Below are 21,639 nucleotides of genomic sequence, written 5' to 3' on the forward strand. Positions count from 1 at the left end.
TTGTACCAAACTTGGACAGAAGCTTGTTTATCATCAAAAGCTAGTATCTAGACGGAAATTTTGTAAAAATTTATTTCCTGTTTTTCCGTATATTACTTATAAATGGACTTAGTTTTATTCCAGTTAACATTACGTACAGTCTGCAGTTAAAGTTTTTAAAACATTTATTAGATTCATAAACCTTCTTGGATTTTTACCAAACTTGAACAGAACTTCTTACAATCAAAAGATAGTATCTAGAGGAAAATTTTTAATAATTTTTTCCCCATTTTTGTTGAGCCTGCAACTAACAGCAAAAGTAGGCGAGACACTGGGTTCTGCAGAACCCTTTCGAATTTTTTAAGTACTCTTTAATTTCAATATACTGCATTTTATTTTTACAGAAAATGTGATGTAAATGAAGTGAAACAAATTTTAACAGATGAAAATGTACTGGAGAATACTGATGGAAATTTTACTCTGCTACACATAGCATGTCTGTCTGGAAGTAAGTTTTAGTTGACAGTTGTCTCAACTAATCTAATATTTTTACTGTAATTTTTGTCTGAACCGTGACAAATTCTCGGAAGTATTACTTATGAATGCTGTTTTGGGTGTTCTGGTCTGTGACAATGCCGTTGTTAGTTGTTTTACTTTGTAGAAAGGTCAGGTTATTGGGAACCAGAAAGGTAAGTCAATGACAGTTGGTTTGCAGTTGTACTACCATTAGCTGATCTGATTTCCATGAAGATTAATTGATGCCACCCCCTCAGTTATGATTCATTGAATTTGAAAATTTGCATAGTTTACATGTTAAAATTGTGATTTGGTCAGTTTAAGAGAAACCACTTAGGAAAAGTCAATGATATTTGGTATGCAGTTGAATAGCATTGGGACATCTCATGCTCCATTTCCTTGGAGTTTTTTTGCCTTGCCTCTCATTCATGGTCTATTGACTTTAAAAGTGTGTCAATAGTTTATTATGTAGAAATAGTTACAGTTTTTCCTAACCTCTTATTTCTTGGTTTACTGTTGTTGGTAACATTTATGTATTATTGGTTTTATATTTATGGTTAACTTTGCATTATTAAAAAAAAGTTTTAGAATGACACAGAAAAGCTTCATGTATTATTTTTTCATTTATTTCAGCAAGTAGATCATTAGTAGACTTATTGATAAAGAGTGGTGTTCAACCATGTGTTCTGACTAAAAATCAGTTTGCAGCCATACATTTGGCAACTTACAAGGTATATTTCATGGTAATCACAAAATCTTAACTTACATGATATGTTATTAACAACGTAAATACACTATAAAAATTCATCTGATTGAAAAATGAGAAATTCATCTGCATAAAATGACTTTCAGCATTGTTTAAACTGAAATAAAAACAGTGATAATTTGTAGAAATAAGCATGAGTTTACTAGAAAAAAGTGAGAGAAAAAAACTGAGCTATAAATATAAACTTGAAAGATCAGTCAAAACTGGACCCTAATTGAACTAGCAACCAGTCTAGACCAGACTTAACAAAATATACTGGAGACCTGTCTTAATTTGTATTTTAGCAAATTGTAATCAGTATGAAGTGGGAATGTCAAAAGTAACAGTAGTTGAATACTCAAATGAAATCGAAACAGAACTTATTTCATAATTATTAGATTGACATAGAAATACGATACTACATGTATAAGTTATTTGTGACTAATCAAACACCAAAAATTCAAGGACAACACACAACACCATGGTCCAAATGAACAAAAAGACAAATAACCAATGGTCCACAAATGAAATACAGAAGAGAATCAAAGAATAAATAACTCAAACCCCACTAAATCTGGAGGAGATTCAAGTGATCCTTAATGGCAAGCACCTCCTGCTCAATTAGAAACACATAGTTGCTAATAGCTTGTCAAAATTCAGAGACCAGTAATATTGTGAAGATTATGGGTTCTATCCCCGTCTGGCTCTAACCAAAAATTTAGAAATAAGTATTCTCTGCTTTGTAGACAGGTAAGAATCATTAAGGAGTTAGAGCAAAGACTGATCAGAATAATGTGTCTGAATAAAAAAAATGTAGAGATGTGGTATTATTGCATATGAGACAACTATCCATCAGAGTTTATATCACTGTATGACCTTCAACAATGAGAAAAACCCATACAGTATAGTCAGCTCTGAGTACGGTGATATGTCTTCTGTGCTGCATACTGTTACTTTGTGAACTAGTATGTTCTAACACTTCAAGGACGTAGTCAAATAGTCTGTCAGTCTAGTACAAAGTAGTGTATGTTCATATGTCATTAGCATGTTATCTTCCTGAATATGCATTTAATATTTTCTGCAGGATGGTATGCAGCCATCAATGAAATAATTAGTTTTAAGTCCTGAAAGGGGTAAAAGTGGCAGCATTATGACCATGACAAATGAACCATATTTTGCTTGAAATTGAAATATACCTTAATTAATTACAGGGTGATATTGAATGTGTGCAATATTTATTAGAGCATGACAATGTTGATGTTAACCTACCAGGAAACAGTGGTATTACTCCTCTACACATTGCTGCTATGTGTGGCCACTCTGAGGTAAGGCGTGTCAGAGATAAAGAAATGTATGCTTAAAACTATTAAATGAATTGGATGGAAAATATTTGAGATGAAGATGGTTGACAGCATAATATTTTTGTTGTTGATAATTGAGTATTGTGCTGACTGTTTTTGTAATAGACTAGCATTTAAAAAATTACACTATGAAAATATGTCTGCTTAAGGGTGTAGATAAGTTTTTCAAACAGAATAAATATAAACATGATAAAGGTTAACGTTATGACTATTTAAAAAAAAAAATGTATGTATATTATATTCAGGAAACAAACTGTAAGCAATTTGACCATGTTGACTTTAACTGCACTCACTGAAAATCTCATTGTTATTCACTAATAATAAGGGTAGGTTGGGTACATAAACACATATAGTATATAGTTTTTCTTTGCCCTGGAAAAAAATTAAAAATGAAGCTGTTCATATATACTGTATACAATTTCTAATTTTTTGGGGCATTTTTATATTATATTTAGTTTAATACTAAAGTAAAAACACATTGGGTTTGATGGTCTTATGTGCCATCATCTAATCTTATGATGTTTTCTAAAATGTCTATTTTTCATATCATGTAATGTCACAGAGATAAACATATTCATAACATTTTTAGCTTACCAGTCTTTTGCTTGAAAATGGTGGTTTAATAAACAAAGGAGATGCTGTGAAGTTTTCACCACTTCACCTGGCTTGTAATTTTGGTCATGACAAGGTATTTATATACTTATTATTTTTAATTTTGCTAACATACATGTAGTTAGTTTTGGTGTGTCTGTCAGTGTGTCAGTTAATCATTCCAGAACTTCTTTTCTAAACCAGAAAATGGATTTCAATGATCGTTTAGCACAGAATGGCACTAAGCTCATCATTTATGAAGATAATTACAATCCAGGTTTCTATTTCTCAAATCACTTGTATATGATAATAGTAAAAAAACCAACAGAACTCTATATATCAGGTTGATGATTTAATAAACTGTCCACTTATCAAAATTGCATAGTATTAAAACCTTTTTAGCTCACCTGACCTGAAAGGTCAAGTGAGCTTTTCTCATCACTTTGCGTCCGTCGTCCTGCGTCCGTCGTCCGTCGTCCGTCGTCCGTAAACTTATACAAAAATCTTCTCCTCTGAAACTACTTGGCCAAATTAAACCAAACTTGGCCACAATCATCATTGGGGTATCTAGTTTTAAAAATGTGTCCGGTGACCCGGCCAACCAACCAAGATGGCCGCCATGGCTAAATATAGAACATAGGGGTAAAATGTAGATTTTGGCTTATATCTCTGAAACCAAAGCATTTAGAGCAAATCTGACATGGGGGTAAAATTGTTTATCAGGTCAAGATCTATCTGCCCTGAAATTTTCAGATGAATCTGACAACCCGTTGTTGGGTTGCTGCCCCTGAATTGGTAATTTTAAGGAAATTTTGCCGTTTTTGGTTATTATCTTGAATATTATTATAGATAGAGATAAACTGTAAACAGCAATAATGTTCAGCAAAGTAAGATCTACAATTTAGTCAACTTGACCAAAATAGTCAGTTGACCCCTTAAGGAGTTATTGCCCTTTATAGTCAATTTTTAACCATTTTTCGTAAATTTTTGTAATCTTATACAAAAATCTTCTCCTCTGAAACTACTAAGACAAATTTAACCAAACTTAGCCACAATCATCATTAGGGTATCTAGTTCAAAAAATGTGTCCGATGACCCCGCCGCCGAACCAAGATGGCCGACATGGCTAAAAAATAGTACATAGGGTAAAATGCAGCTTTTGGCTCATATCTCTGAAACCAAAGCATTTAGAGCAAATATGATATGGGGTAAAATTGTTTATCAGGTCAAGATCTATCTGCCCTGAAATTTTCAGACCAATCAGGCAACAAGTTGTTGGGTTGCTGCCCCTGAATTGGTAATTTTAAGGAAATTTGCTGTTTTTGGTTATTATCTTGAATATTATTATAGATAGAGATAAACTGTAAACAGCAATAATGTTCAGCAAAGTGAGATCTACAATTAAGTCAAACTTGACCAAAATGGTCAGTTGACCCCTAAAGGAGTGATTGCCCTTTATAGTCAATTTTTAACCATTTTTCGTAAATTTTTGTAATCTTTTACAAAAATCTTCTCCTCTGAAACTACTAAGACAAATTTAACCAAACTTGTCCACAATCATCATTAGGGTATCTAGTTTTAAAAATGTGTCCAATGACCCCGCCCGCGAACCAAGATGGCCGACATGGCTAAAGAATAGTACATAGGGTAAAATGCAGTTTTTGGCTCATATCTCTGAAACCAAAGCATTTAGAGCAAATCTGACAGGATAAAATTGTTCATTAGGTCAAGATCTATCTGCTTCGAAATTTTCAGATAAATCTGACAACCTGTTGTTGGGTTGCTGCCCCTGAATTGGTAATTTTAAGGAAATATTGCCGTTTTTGGTTATTATCTTGAATATTATTATAGATAGAGATAAACTGTAAACAGCAATAATGTTCATCAAAGTAAAATCTACAAATAAGTCAACTTGACCTAAATGGTCAGTTGACCCCTTAAGGAGTTATTGCCCTTTATAGTCAATTTTTAACCATTTTTCGTAAATTTTTGTAATCTTTTACTAAAATCTTCTCCTCTGAAACTACTAAGACAAATTTAACCAAACTTGTCCACAATCATCATTTGGGTATCTAGTTTAAAAAATGTGTCCGATGACCCTGCCCGCGAACCAAGATGGCCGACATGGCTAAAAAATAATACATAGGGTATGTATATAGATAGAGATTAATTGTAAACAGCAATAATGTACAGCAAAGTAAGTTCTACAAATAAGTCAACATGACCTAAATTGTCAATTGACCCCTTAAGGAGTTATTGCCCTTTATAGTCAATTTTTTACAATTTTCATAAATTTTGTAAATTTTTGTAAATTTTTACAAAATATTTTCCACTGTAACTACTGGGCCAAGTTCATTATAGATAGAGATAATTGTAAGCAGCAAGAATGTTCAGTAAAGTAAGATCTACAAACACATCACCATCACCAAAACACAATTTTGTCATGAATCCATCTGTGTCCTTTGTTTAATATGCACATATACCAAGGTGAGCGACACAGGCTCTTTAGAGCCTCTAGTTATTTCAAGTACAGGTAACAATTTCAAAAACATATAATGGATAGAGTTTGCCTAGTTGGCCAAGTGATATTTACCTGCTGTAGGTTACTTCATCCTAACAAAACTGCTGTATGTGTTTCGGCCTTGCTCCAGTCATTTAAGGGAAAGACAGTCAATCTATGGGGTTCCAGTTAAGTACCCCCTTTAGGTCACAAGGTTACATTTGAAAATTGCCTCAAGTCCCCATCTCACTTTTAAACAAACTATACAGTTCTGAACTTATCTAATTCGTGTAAACCAAAAAGTTCATCCTGAGGAGAAATAATTTCAATGATTCTTAAGTACTTTATGGAATTATTTCTCCTCAGGATGAATTTTTTGTTTTACATATATAAAGTGTCATTAGAGATATTTATGAGTTATTATAGTTACTAGTTGCACTTAAGCTATTTAAAACATTGTTTGCAGTTCTTTCTTTTTTATGGTCCTACAGTCCCACGGTAGTGTGCTTGCTTCAAGTAAGAGAGGTCATGGGTTTGATCCTCAGCTGGGTCAAACTGAAGACCAAAAAAATGGTATTTGCTGCTTCTCCACTAAGCATGCAGCATTTAAAAGTAAAAGCGAAGACTGATGAGCTGGAAGTAAGAATAATGGGTCCTGGTAGAATGACATGTCTTCCTGTGGATTGTTACCTTAATATTCATATCACATAAGCATGTTCTCACAGTATACATGTGATATTTGCCACTGGATGTTAAACACCAATCCAATGCATCATCTTTTATGTTCCAATATAGCTAATGTAAATATATTTTCTTTTGAAGGTTGTAGAACTTCTGATTTCTTGTGGAGCTGATATCAACATATCTGGTGGGGTTGGGGACAGACCTTTACATTTAGCATGTTCCAAAGGGCATTTAAATATTACCAAGTTGTTAATCAATGGTACTTCTAAGCAAATAGCAGACGGTAGGTCCAAATTTAAATTTCTTGTATATGTATTTAAAGAATTTAAAGTTGTTTTGGTAGACTTTCATCATTAATTGTGTCTAAATTGATAATACTGTACACTATTGTTATGAATGACTATACAATTCTTAAGTACAAGAAAGAATTAGCATGCAAGGTAAATTGACAAAATAAAGCACTCATCAAGATTTTAAGATTTGGTTGTATTATAAACCCTAAAAAGAAACCTACATGTGATATGATATGCTCGTCAAAGACAGACATATTATGGTGCCTGTTCATATATAAAGTACATCTCATACTTTATTAAAGTTTTCATAATGTTAAGTTCAGGAATACATGATTCTTTTATTATATTTAACCACAGTGTGAATGTCCTTCTGTCTGTCCTTTCCACACAAAGTACATGGTTTGTCCATTTAATTCCTCCTACAGTTTTTAATTTTGAACTTTAATTACATTATTCAGGGTGTTATTACATATAATAAGATTTTCCGTATTATCAGGATTTGGATTTTTGTCAAACTTTCCATGAATGACTAGATGTATATCTCTTGTCTGGCTAACTTCTACAGTTTTTCAACTAGAACTTTTTTCATAATGAAGAGTGTTTGTGCATATTTGAAAGCTGTGTCTTATTACAGGGTTTTTATTTTCTTTTAATCTTTCTCAAATGACAGGATGCTGAACTTAGTCTTTTTCCCCTTAATATCTTTGTCATTACATAAAAAATGTGGTACAAATTTTTGATGACTTTTCATTTGACAAATAGAATTTTCTGTTAGTGTATATAAATGTAGGTCAATCCCAAATTCACCAATATCAGTAGTTAACTGGATATGACATTTACCTAGTACATATTTTGTATTATGAACTGTTGCAGGTTTTTTGTACCTCCTATTAACTATGCAAAACTTAAGTAATGAAGTTTGATAGAAAAAACAATAAATTGTCCTACAGAATGGAATAAATTTTAACTATTCTTATCATTCTTATAATACTTTTTCCCCAGTGAATGTGACAGATGATGAGGAGCACAGACCAATACATTTTTGTTGTAAATCAGGACATCTGATGGTGCTACATTATCTTCTAGAACACCAAGCTGAAGCACATGGTGAAAATATCTATGGTGATACTCCACTTCATTTGTAAGTCAAAATTTGATACACAGCTTCATTGATAAATTGAAATTTCATATATAAATTCTACCACACTGCCTCTTTGATTATGATATTTAGCCTCAGCAGTTATTTTTTTATTTGCGCAATAAATATGCACACTTTTACACACAGCATGGGGATCATTATTTGCTATATACCTTACTTAGATTGAGTTGTATAGCGACTCATATAAGCATACTTATTGGGAGATCATTGATAGTCTCTGTTAAATTTATTCACACTTTTCTGGACTTTGGCTGATTTGGATCTTGACATTTGGTATTGCTATTGCTTACCTCTTATGCGTTTTTATGCCCCCGCCATTGCTGAGGGAGCATTAAGTTTCACCCTTGTCCGTCCGTACATCCGTCCATCCGTCCGTCCAATCATCCCAAAATTGGTTTCCGTTTTCTAACTTTAGTTTGCCTCAACCAAATGTTATGAAACTATACACAATGCTTATTACCCCAAAACACAGATCAAGTTTGAATAATGGTGGTGTCACTTTTAACGTTCTAGAGTTATGTCCCTTTACAAATCGAAAAATCGCTGAATTTTTCGTTTCCGTTCTTTAACTTTAGTTTGCCTCAACAAAATGTTATGAAACTTATACACAATGCTTATTACCACAAAACACAGATCAAGTTTGAATTTTGGTGGCGTCACTTTTAATGTTCTAGAGTTATGCCCCTTTACAAATAAAAAAATCACTGAATTTTTTCGTTTCCTTTCTCTAATTTTAGCTTGCCTCAACCAAATGGTATGAAATTTATACATAATGCTTATTACCACAAAACTCTGATCAAGTACAAATTTGGGTAGCGTCACTTCTACGGTTCTTGAGTTAGGTCCTTTTATAATGTTATATGCAAGTGGGGGCATCATTTGTGTTCCATGGACACATTCCCCATTTATTTTGTGTGGTAACTGTCTCAATAACATATACCCCACATCTCTTTTTATTCATATTTGTACAGATGGCAGTAAATAAAAGTAATCGATGATATTGTATAGTTCTATATTTTGTATATTTTCACAGTATATATGTATTAAATTTTTCAGAGCTTGCTACAACGCCAAAGTAGAAGTTGTTAAACAGCTTGTATCTCTCACCGGTCCTGATAGTCTGGTAAAGGAGAACTTGTTTGGTGAAACACCACTTCACAGTGCATGTACCAATGGCAGGAGTCTAGAATTAATCAAATTCCTGTTAGAACAACCAGTAGTCAATATAAACTGTCAGGGTAAAGATGGTCACACTGGTAATTCATTGTTTCATATATAAAACCTAATATATTGTCAAACCAAGGATTAATTGGTACACTTAAACTTTAGTCACAGAGGTATTCATTGTTGCATGTGCTAATTAACAAAATAATAACACAAGAAACCAGACATTATTGTTAAAAGAGGATATATGATAAGAACAATAGCACTGCTGCAATGTAGAAGGTTAACTAACAAATTGGCAATTCTTATGCACTATTTTTGTATGATAAACTTTTACTGAGTGATTAACCTGCTGCAACCACAGATGATGAAGTGGCTTAAATATTTGATTTTTATGGAATAGATCTGGGAATCAGGTGTACAAGCTGTCCATGCTGTGCTCCATTTTATAGCATTCACATGGCATTGTTTATTTTATATTTAGACTTATAATCCTGAAGGATTTAAGTAATGTACTGATAGAAAACATAACATTTTACATATTCAAGCTTCTATTTACGGGATATTTTTGTACATCCTTTTATGAATATGCCTTGAAAATAATAATAAATAAAATAACTAATGATTTTTTATAACCATCTTTCAAACAATTTTTCTGATTTGTTTCTTACTTTATTGACTTTAAAGAACAGAACAGTTTTTATACGCCTGTTTACGGGACGTATTATGGTATACCGTTGACCGTCTGTCCGTCCGTCCGTCTGTCCGTCCGTCCGTCGTCAACATGTCGGACATTAACTCAAAAAAGCTTTAACCAATATGCATGAAACTTTGGTGAATTGTTTATATCTATTGACATGAGCTCCCTTTTGTTTTTTATAAATTTCAGATTTACCATTTCTGAGTTTAGGGGTTTTATTCATTAAAAAAGGGGGGATTTTCCAGTTTTCTGACAATAACTCGAGAATGCTTTCACCAACTTGCAAGAAATTTTGGTGAATTGTTTATATCTATTGAATTGAGCTCCCTCTCGATTTTTATAAATTTTAGATTTTATGTTTCTGAGTTACAGGGTTTTATTCATAAAAAAAGGGTGATTTTCCAGTTTTCAAACAATAACTAAAAAATTCTTTCAGCAGTTCTCATGAAACTTTGGTGAATTGTTTATATCTGTTGATGTAAGCTCCCTTTAGAATTTTATAAATTTTAGATTTTACATTTCTGAGTTATGGGGTTTTATTCATTAAAAAAGGGGGGATTTTCCAGTTTTTGGACAATAACTCAAAAATGCTTTCAGCAGTTCTCATGAAACTTTGATGAATTATTTATAGCTATTGATGTAATTGTAACAGTAAATTTGGTCCGGTAGTAAAATTTGTCCGCCAGACTTTTTTTCCTAGTTAATCAAGTCCATGACCATTATTTTACTAGGAATTTAAGTCCCAGGACAAATTTTCCTAGGAAAATAAGTCCATAGCTAGTAAAATATGTCTGGCACTTATTTTCCTAGGAAAAATTGTCCTAAGACTTGTTTTTCTAGTAATTTTTATTATATTTTAAAAATTATTGAAAATAAAAAAAACATTTTCTTAGTTAATAAAAGGACATTGCCGGACGTTATAACCTAGGCATGTTAATGACATGGACATGATGTCCTAGGAAAATTATTCTGGGGACATAAATTTTATAAAAATATTAATACACAACTCTAAAACAATATTAAAACATAACATTTAAATTTAACTTTCAAAATAAAGGGAATGGACGTTTTTACCTAGGAATATTAATGACATGGACATGATTTCCTAGGAAAATTAGTCTGGTGACATGAATTTTATTAAAATGTTAATGCACATCTCTTAAACAATATTAAAATATAAATATTGAATTTCCATTGTTAACATGTAAATAATTTGTTTCATTAAAATTTTCCTTTTAAAATAAATGGCATGGACGTTTTTACCTAGGAATATTAATGACATTGACATGATTTCCTAGGAAAATTAGTCTGGAGACAAACATATTATGGGGACATGAATTTTATTAAAAATATAAATACACAACTCTTAAACAATATTAAAACTTAATATTTAAATTTCCAATATTGTTTAAATGTAAATGATTTGATTCATTAATATTTTTCCTATAAAAAAAAAGAACATGGACGTTTTTACCTAGGAATATTAATGACATGGACTTGAATTCCTAGGAAAATTAGTCTGGGGACATAAATTACTAACATCGGACTAAAAATACTAGTAAATTCTGTAACCATGGACTTTTTATACTAGTAATATGTGTCCACCCGGACATATTTTACCAGGACAAATTTATCTCTTACATAATCCCCCTATTGATTTTCATAAATTTCAAATATGACATTGAAAAGAAATTGAACTTTATTTGTTTATATATAGTCTGACAACAGATTTACTAAGTATTGCGCAACAGCATAGTGTATTGCACAACAGCAAGAAATCTTTAATTGAATATAAATTCAATTCATATAACCAATTTCAAGTTCTTTGACTACATTTATTCAGAAACCTATAAGGCTTAAATTAAAATATTGTTTGTTTGCAGTTTACCGACCGACCCTCGAAAATCCGCCCGACTGTGAAAATTTTATTGCTTTTAATTTGAAGAAATTATTTTTATTTTTCTATTGACGCAATCAGGAACTTCTAGTCGTTTCCGGAATTGATTTAAAGTCTGGGTCGATTTACACGTTTCAAGTTCGGTTTTTCTTACCTTCTTGTCAAGCGTACATGGGACCGTTTAATAATAAAGCACATGGAGATTGTTTACAGGTATCGATGAAGACATGGAGGAGTACTTTGCGCTGTCGTTTTCTGTCAATTTTAAAACAAATAACAACCAAAAAAGTTTAATAGTAAACTGTTTATACAGATTCAGACAGATATCATTGACGATTTGAGAACGCATGATGCAGCGGATATTCATAAAACCGACACGATAACCGTTTCAATCTCAAACAGATCGGGTACAGAATCTCTTGAGCCTGACTTTATGGAACCAATATCAGTGGTTAAACAATTTGACAGCAGCCTGAAGTATGCCATAGTTTCTATAAAACGTTGTAAAGACAACAAGGATGAAACCACTTCTCCATGACTTCATGGATACCTGTAAACACGCCAGGAAGGGCGCATTTGAAATTTATAATCGATAGACAATGCCAAATCTATAAGAAGCCACAGAAACTACACAAAGATGAAAAGAAAATGAATGGTTGGCTTGTAAAAATAAATATACTTTCTCTATGTTAAATCTATCTTCTATTGCAATGAGTATGCTCCTTTAGGATAAGGGGAGCTACCCCACTCATTGCAATTCTTCTCCCTCTTACAATATTAAATATACCCAAACAGTGTGGCTTGTGTGAATTGAATTAAAACATGTCCTTAGGAGCTATGCTGCCATTTTTTTATGCAGTCAAAACATTTCAGTACAGACCATTTACTTTTAAAGGGGTGCTATTGATTTCACCCTGAAGTCTTAAGATTTTTTTTTTGGTTTTAATTAAAGCCTGATCACATCAACATATCTTTCAAAATATAACCTTATTACATATAATTAAATATTGTTAGATTTATGAAAACAGTCCGATGTCAAATATATTTTTTCAATTGAGAAAGATTCAATGGTTAATTTTTTTTATTGATAACACTCTTACATTGTCTTATGAATCTTTGATATCTACATTTTCCTAATGAAAATACTCTACTCATGAAAACTTTCTAGTAAAGAAGCATATATGTCGGTGAACAATTTCTTTAAAACAATTCTAGTCATTCCTTGTTTATAAGATCTTATAAGTGTTCCAGTACTAGTATTTAATAATGTCATAAATTGGATAATCACACCATGTTATAGTTTCAATTTTGGTTGAAAAGTTTTTATCTGAAAATGCCTGTTCATTTCATGTTGGTTTTCAGTGTTTGTTGTTTTAAAAAAAATTTCTTCACAAGAAACTTGGTTTGTGTAACTGCTTGTTTAAACTTCATTTTGGCTGATAAAATAAAATATTTTTCCTACCTACCGACCCTTCAGTCTAAAGGTACAGTCGGAAAACTACAAACAAACATATTTTTAAGGTTGGCCTAACATGTCAAATATTTAATTACAATTCAAATTCAGACCTGTATCAAGCTTGAATATTGTGTCCATTTTTGCCCCAACTGTTCAGGGTTGGACCTCTGCAGGCGTATCCAGCTGTGCTCAGCAAAGCAGTTTATTCTATCTAGTGAAGAATTTTTTTTTCCATTTCCAGCATTACACAGTGCTTGCTACCATGGTCATATTAGAGTAGTACAATTCTTACTAGAATGGAGAGCAGATATGAACTTGGTGGCTCAAATTGTTGACCAGAAAGATGGAAATGAAAAGATAGAAGAACAAACTGCTTTGATGTGGGCTTATGAACAAGGTAATGACTATATTTTGTGAGGATCTAGAGATATAGTCTGCAACTCATAATTTTTATCAACTCCAAAGCAGGCAATACTACTCTGAAGTATATAAAAGGAATCATTATTTGTACATTGAAAAGGAAGAAAAAAAAGAATGTGGTGTATTAATTCATAACACAATATCCCTACATATGCTTGACAAACTCAAAAGAAAGGAACTCTGCTTAAATTGCTATTCTGTGAAAGTCACATGATACTTCTACTACGGCGGTGTTTAACGACATTAACTACCCATTAGGGTTTTACATAGTTGGTTAACTGATACTGTCATAATTTGCCCTACAATCTCATTATAAAATGCAGAAACAACATAAACATTTAGACAACCACAGGGCATATCAAGATATATTTTAACCTTGAATATTTTGTTGACCATATTAGAATTTTATTTACCTTTGAAGTTTATAATCTGTTGAGAGTCAGGTTAAAACCTTTACCTGGCTAAGCATATGTTAGACCCTATTCCTTTTATAGTTGATTGTATTTCATTTTCCTATAATATATTGAGCAGTCAGAGATTTGATATAGTATGTCTGTATAAAATGCTCACTCAGATAGAATAAAAAGAATACAAAATGTATTTGACCAAAGAGTAGTAATTTTTACAATGATATTCTTAACAGCAAAAATTAACTTTCTTTCTAAACCTTTTCAGGAACCACAAAAGATCAAGATGGACAGGTTTGAAATCAAAGTGTTCTTTTACAGTTGAAATTGAACTGTGAGGTTAAATTTGAAAGGTTATAACGAAACTGTAAAATTTGATGATGAAATACATGACACACCTCTTCATTATTTCAGGTCATGATTCCATTGTTACACTTCTTAAACATCATAAACTACCACAAGAAGAGTCTGCATGTGGAGACTATTCACAGCCTGGGGGTGAAGGGTCATATGTATCTGTCCCATCACCACTAGGGAAACTAAAGAGCATGACCAGAGGTAAGTTCTTCTGATTTCGTGAAACTTGAGTGATATGTTTCTGTCAAACGGTACAATAAATCATAATAGATTTAACTAGTTTTCTTGCAACTGATTATTTCATTGTGAATTTTATTTAGAGCTATTGAAACAATTGTTAGACATGGAAATGAATACTGAATAATATACGTTGAGTGGGAAAAAAATTGATACAGGTGACTTCACTTTGGTTTAGCTGACTTTCTGATCCTTTTTCATTTCCTGCAGCTGATATGTTTTTTCAGAACAGCTCACACTGAAATCAATATAGACCACTTACAAAATGAGGTGGCAAATATTACTTGCACATCATGACAAGAACATTGATGTGATATGATTATGAACCCTGCTTTGTACTAGACTGAGATGTTGAGCTAGATTTTTAATATGCTAGGTCATCATTATCAGGAAGACATTTCACCTTACTTGGGCATATCATTCTGACCACGATCCGTCCACAAACAACTTTGAGTAATTGTGCATATATGAAATAGTTTTACAACTATTAATGACCACGACCCATGTCCAGAAATGAAATTTCCCTTCCTGTCCTTCCACATTCCTTTTAATGGAATGGCCCGTACCTTATGTTGATGTCAAGTTGCTTAATCAAAGATTAATTAAGATCTGCAATAGGAAAGGACATTTCAGGCCCTGTGGTAACTATGGACAGTTTGTTTTTGGTATGTAAATCTAATCATTTTCATATATTCTGTGTGTGCAATGTTCTTCTCCTTCGTTTTAGAGAAAATTGATGTACTTCAGTTACGAGCCACTTTGCCAAGGCATTTCCAATTGCAGTTGACAGATCTGACTTTTCAGGAACCAATTGGAAGTGGATCATTTGGAAAAGTTTACAAAGGGTTGTGTGGTGGTCAAATTTGTGCAATCAAAAGGTATTAGTGAGTTTGTAAGAGTTGTCATGTTTCATTAATGATGTGGTTCAAAAATACATCAAATCATTTACAACAAAAAAAGATGTATATATGCTTACAATAAATGGGGTCGTGTTATTGTAAAAATTCTATAACAAAAGTTCAGTTAGAGAAATGATGAGACCATATTGGCATACAATTTCATTTGTACAACTGAAAGCAATCCCTCTGTTGAAAGTTAGGTGAGCTGCTTTAACTTCTTATGAAAGTTTTTTTTTTAATTTAAAATGCAATTCTTTGATATTCAAATATTGTTCTTTTCTTTAAAAAAAGCCGAACTAAGTTTAAAGAAACTAACAAAGCTAAGACTAGAATCATTTAAATAGCCCTTTTGTTTTATATATATGTAAACAGGATTATTGTCTTCTTTATCTATTTTCAGATACAGGGGTAATTCCTTTGGTGCCAAATCTGATGTAGATATGTTTTGTAGAGAAGTAGCAATCCTGTCCAAGCTCAATAGTCCTTATGTTATTAATTTTGTTGGTGCTACCTTGGATGACCCAAGTGTAAGTGGAAAATAATAACAGTCATTTTCAAAATTTTTATAACTTTTTTTTTCATTTAAAGGTCAGGTACATGTACTTATACAAGTGATTTCAGAATCACAACTTTAAGTGATTTTGGCTTTGAAAAATTGAAAATTTTCACAAAAATAGACACAGACTTTTTAGAATCACTGAAACAAGTAATTTGAGAAGTAAAAATGTAATCACTTCAATAAGTGTTTATAACATTTTCTTGATATTTTCCCCACAAACTTGATTTTTTTATTGGTTAAAAGACAAGGATTCCATGTAAAAAACAACTACATACATGCAGAAATTATCTTTTGCTTGATGAGCCTGTCAGTTTTTACAGTTTATTCCAGGGCTTCCAAAATTATTTTTAGCCAGCCGGACATTTTATGTACTATCCTGATTTTTATCTCTTAAAACTAAATAAACAAAAGGCAATTATGGTAATCAGTTGCCGAGTTGGCCATCCCAATGATTGACATTAAAAAAAACCGATATTATTTAATTTAAACTTTCTTTGATTCAAATTCGAAGTTCTGACGTAAACTGTTAAATTGGCAGTGCATCGAAGTGTGCAACATCAGCGTACTTATATCTGCCTTAGACTCTTTATTTGTGCAAAATAACGTTGTTAAACACTTTACTTTCGTTTTTAACCTGTTTTTTGTCCTGTTGTCTTGACAATGGTAAAACATGGACCAGAGACGGATACATAAATTCCGTGTACGTTTGCAAAGCATGAATGAGTGTAAGTAGCTCATTCTACGTTATTTCTTCAAGAAAATATTCGAAATAAACGTGAGATAAAGATATCAATGACAATTTAAGCATTTTTTGAAGAAATTAGGATGCATAATTAAATTTCACAACTGCGCACATGGGCACACGTGTACTAGTTCAAACAGGTTCAAACAACGTGGTTTTGACGATTTTTCATTTTCACCTTTTTAATTTTTTCATCAAATCATATTTGTAAATGTAATTCTGATAATTAAAATCTTTTTGACTAAATTAATTAGATGCAAACCGGTGAAATATAAGAAAATAACTTTGAATAGACCGATCAATGTCCGGTTCAAAATAGTTTACCTGTCAATTGAACAGGTAAATTTCAGCTGTTCGACAACCAATTAGCCTTGATTAAAATAAAAAGGTATTAAAGTAGGGGTTGTTTTGATAGTACTTAATGATCATGTCACTTTTATGACCGGAAATGTGTGGCTGTTAAAGGCAAAAGGTTGGGTCAAAAAAGATCGCGAATTATGTTAAAATGACCGTCTCATAAGAAAGCCTTGAAAACTGAAAAGTAGATGACCGTTTCGTGCTTTGCCCAGCCGGACTTTTACCGGACATTATACAAATGTCCGGAATATATGACCGTTTTGGAAGCCTTGGTTTATTCAAAAAATAATTTTTAGATCAGGACATAACCTTGAAGTAGATCATTCTAACTCTAAAGAACACCAATCAGGTTACTTAAAATTGTTGACCTTTGTCTGATTGTAAGAGTAGTTAATGAATATTTGATTACAGAAAAATTCCCAAGGGTACTTTTAAAAGCTTTATATGTAGGAAAATTAAAGAAAAATATGTCAAAATATGGAAAGTTAATGAAATTATCATTTGAAGTTCAAAGGAAACACCAAAATCACTTAAATAGGTGATAACTGAATTTATCAAATCACTGAAATAGGTGAAAATGAAATCACTTATATAAGTAGTACCCCTGACAGTTAAAAATGAAACAATTGTTTCACTGAATATTACAAAAAATAAGAGATTTAGTCTAGTTGTCAGTCATCCAGATATACTTCAAGGCATAACATGAATATGTCATGCCATTAGTAGGTATCAAATCTTCACAAATTGTAATTGTTTTTTATAGAAGTACTATAGTATTCTTTTCATTATGCCCCCACCGTAGCGGTGGGGGCATTAAGTTTTACCCTTGTCCGTCTGTACGTACATACGTACATACGTCCCATAATTGGTTTCCGTTCTCTAACTTGAGTTTGCCTCAACCAAATGTTATGAAACTTATACACAATGCTTATTACCACAAAAAAACAGATCAAGTTTGAATTTTGGTGGCGTCACCTTAACCGTTCTAGAGTTATGCCCCTTTATAAATGGAAAAATTGCAAAATGTTTAGTTTCTGTTCTCTAACTTAAGTTTGCCTCAACAAAATGTTATGAAACTTATACACAATGCTTATTACCACAAAACACAGATCAAGTTTGAATTTTGGTGGCATCACTTTAACCGTTCTAGAGTTATGCCCCTTTATAAATGGAAAAATTGGAAAATTTTTAGTTTCCGTTCTCTAACTTAAGTTTGCCTCAACCAAATGTTATGAAACTTATACACAATGCTTATTACCACAAAATACAGATCAAGTTTGAATTTTGATGGCGTCACTTTTACCCTTCTAGAGTTATGCCCCTTTATAAATGGAAAAAATGCAAAATGTTTAGTTTCCGTTCTCTAGCTTAAGTTTGCCTCTACCAAATGTTATGAAACTTATACACAATGCTTATTACCACAAAACACAGATCAAGTACAAATTTTGGTGGCGTCACTTTAACTGTTCTAGAGTTATGCCCCTTTATAAATGGAAAAATTGCAAAATTTTTAATTTCTTCTAAATATCAAGTAATTTTTAAAATTGGAGTTATCTTCCTTTGTCCATGATTATAGTTGAATCAACTACAATCAATGCTTTATACAATGCAATGTTTAATTTTGACTTCCACTGATAAAACACAGATCAAGTTGAATTTGGGTAGTGTCACTTTAACCATTATTGAGTTATGCCCCTTTATAAATCGAAAGATTGCAAAATTTCTAGTTTCCATTCTGTAACTTAAGTTTGCCCCAACCAAACAGTATGAAACCTTTACACAATATTCATTACCACAAAACTAAGATCAAGTACAAATGTTTTGTTTCCATTTTCTAACTTTAGTTTGCCTCAACCAAATGTTATGAAACTTATACACAATGCTTATTACTACATAATACAGATTAAGTACGAAATTTGGTGGCGACACTTTTACCATTCTTGAGTTATGTCCCTTTATAAACATAAAAATTGCTGAATTTTTCGTTTCTAACTTTAGTTTGTCTCAACCAAATGTTATAAAACTTATACACAACGGTTCTAGAGTTATGCGTGTTTACAAATAGAAAAATTGCTGAATTTTTAGTTTCTGTTCTCTACTTAAGTTAGCCTCAACCAAATGTTATGAGACTTACACACAATGCTTATTACCAAAAAATTTTTGGGTAGCGTCACTTTTACTGTTCTTCAGTTATGTCCCTTTATAACTATATGATATGCAAGCGGGGGCATCATCTGTGTCCACATGTGGACACTATCCACATTTATTAAACTATGTTTAAGTGTCATTCTATTTGTCCTATTGTGGGGTAGATTGAATTTCATTTTTCGATACCTGTTTTCTTTAAGGAAAGAATAGAGGACACCTTTAAAGCATTTTTTCTGATGTAGATTTTCCATTGGAATATTCAAATGGCTTTTTCAGTATCTACTGAATTAAGAATTATAAAAATTGATCCCTTCAATCTAAACTAACAACCATATATAGCTTGACACAATATATTAAGGAAACCAATTACCTGTATTGACTAATTCTTTATGTTTTCAGCAATTTGCAATTGTAACTCAGTATGTCAGTGGTGGATCAATATTTAGTATTATTCATGAGCACAAAAGGTAAGTTAAACATTTATGTATGTCAACACTGAGGTTATGAGTTCAAACCCAGCTTGTTGCAATGTTCGTTTAACTCCAATCTTAATTGACTAGGATTGCCATTTTTCTTGCTGAGGGTCAGTGAGTGATTTTCTCTTGGTACTCCAGCTTCCTACACCAATTAAAAATGGCCACCATGATATATCCAAGAGTGCTGAAACTGGCATCTAACACCAACAATCAAAAAAATGTGTAACAGTTCCAGACAACTACCAATGATTTAAAAGTGTGTGATGCCAATGCCATCAAGATTAATGATTATGGTCAAATGACAAATATCTGATGCATGTTGTCAATGAATATTATTATTAAAGTGAGCTGCTACCAGCAACATGTGTATCAAGAAAACACTATGATGTTTGATTGAAAATACTATATGCAGTGCCTTGAAATAACAAGTTTGACGTAGAATCTGGCACTTTTTTTGTTCCTGTCATCAGAGATTTAAACACACAAGTTGGCATTATGGAATGATTCTAACTGTCTGATTTTGTCCACATGTTCAGTCTCTTATCAATTTATTTCAAGCTTTTGGAATGAATGCAAATGATGTTCAGACTTTTTAGGTGATACTTAGTTCAAAGTTTTGAATTAATTGAATATATTGATATCAGTACAAAATTTAGTATTTGTTTATATAGAAAAGGTTAGTTGTTTTTGAGAAGGTTATCTATACACAGACTTAAAGTCCCTGCAGTAATGAATTGTAGTTGATCAATCCATATTCATCATACATCAACATCTTATCCAAATTATGCATGTAATATTTGGTGTTGTACATTAAGCAGCCATCAGTCATTTAATTTTATATTAACTTGAATGGTCTTCTATAATAAATACAAATAGTTAAGTCATATGAGAGTTAAGGTGGTCATTTTTTAATATCTATAAATAAAGGCAACAGTAGTATACCGCTGTTCAATAGTCATAAATGGATTTAACTGAAACAAATCTGGGTCACAAACCAAAACTGAGGGAAACACATCATCTATAAGAGGAAAACAACGGAACAGCATAAACACTGAACTGCTACATATAAACCTGTTGAATTTAAGCTTTCATGTTACCGTTGTGAAAACAGATCTCTAAAAAAACTAGAAATCAAGGTATTGAGTGCAATATACTTTATGCTAAAATATGCTTTTGATATGTTTCAATAATATTAACACCAATCTATTCAATACTCAGCAGTCATGCTGATAAAGATGCACTAATCTTAGTATCCTGAACATTTTCCATAAGTTTAAAGTGAATATTTTCACATTCCAGGATGATAGATGTACAGTCCAAATTAACTATTGCAAGTGATGTAGCCAAGGGTATGATGTACTTACATAACTTACCACAACCAATTATCCACCGAGATCTGAACAGTCATAATATACTGCTTGATGATGATGGCCATGCCTTGGTTGCAGATTTTGGAGGTCAGTTTTTTAACATAGAACACGAGAATTTATTTTTATGAATAAAAAAAGATGATTTGGGATACTGTAAATTCAGAAATTATTGCTAGGGTTTTATTAATGCGACTGGGTGGGTATCATAATATTTAGAACTCGAAATACATATAAATGTATGGAGATTTTCCGGAAATTGCAATAATTAATCTCACCTTTTTGTCCATTCTTAAAAAATCACAATAATAAATGAATGCAACAATTTCTGAATTTACAGTATATGTCTATATGAAATGGCAACCAAGTACTGAAAGAAAGTTTGAGATCTGTCATCTGACAACATTCAATTCCATAAAAATATAAACCTCTTAGATATGATCAAAGACCACAACTGAAGAGGTTTCAGACTTAAGACATGTACTTTAAGGGATTGATGGAAACAACTTCAACAGAAACTAAATTTGTCAGAAGTTATCTTCTCTTTAGCAATTAAGGGGTAAATTTGCTTGGTAATTGTATCAGTCTTCTAGGAGCCTCTAGCTATCTTTATCAATGAAATAAC

The 21,639-nt window shown here is 32.1% G+C and overlaps 1 protein-coding gene across 1 annotated transcript in view; it reads left to right on the forward strand.

Moving 5' to 3' along the window:
- The window catches only part of LOC127728047 (serine/threonine-protein kinase TNNI3K-like), a 57,273-nt gene that overhangs the window by 26,575 nt on the left and 9,059 nt on the right, over positions 1-21,639 (forward strand). The window contains exons 4-16 of the mRNA XM_052235222.1: positions 384-487; positions 1,129-1,226; positions 2,452-2,565; positions 3,191-3,289; positions 6,515-6,659; positions 7,672-7,810; positions 8,885-9,084; positions 13,287-13,442; positions 14,287-14,430; positions 15,194-15,344; positions 15,766-15,892; positions 19,571-19,638; positions 20,947-21,104. Coding sequence (XP_052091182.1) covers positions 384-487; positions 1,129-1,226; positions 2,452-2,565; positions 3,191-3,289; positions 6,515-6,659; positions 7,672-7,810; positions 8,885-9,084; positions 13,287-13,442; positions 14,287-14,430; positions 15,194-15,344; positions 15,766-15,892; positions 19,571-19,638; positions 20,947-21,104 — 1,703 coding nt within the window. The remainder of the gene's footprint in view (positions 1-383; positions 488-1,128; positions 1,227-2,451; positions 2,566-3,190; positions 3,290-6,514; positions 6,660-7,671; positions 7,811-8,884; positions 9,085-13,286; positions 13,443-14,286; positions 14,431-15,193; positions 15,345-15,765; positions 15,893-19,570; positions 19,639-20,946; positions 21,105-21,639) is intronic.

Source organism: Mytilus californianus, unplaced genomic scaffold, assembly GCF_021869535.1.
Source record: "Mytilus californianus isolate M0D057914Y unplaced genomic scaffold, xbMytCali1.0.p SCAF_2, whole genome shotgun sequence".
NCBI classification, from domain to species: Eukaryota; Metazoa; Mollusca; class Bivalvia; order Mytilida; family Mytilidae; genus Mytilus; species Mytilus californianus.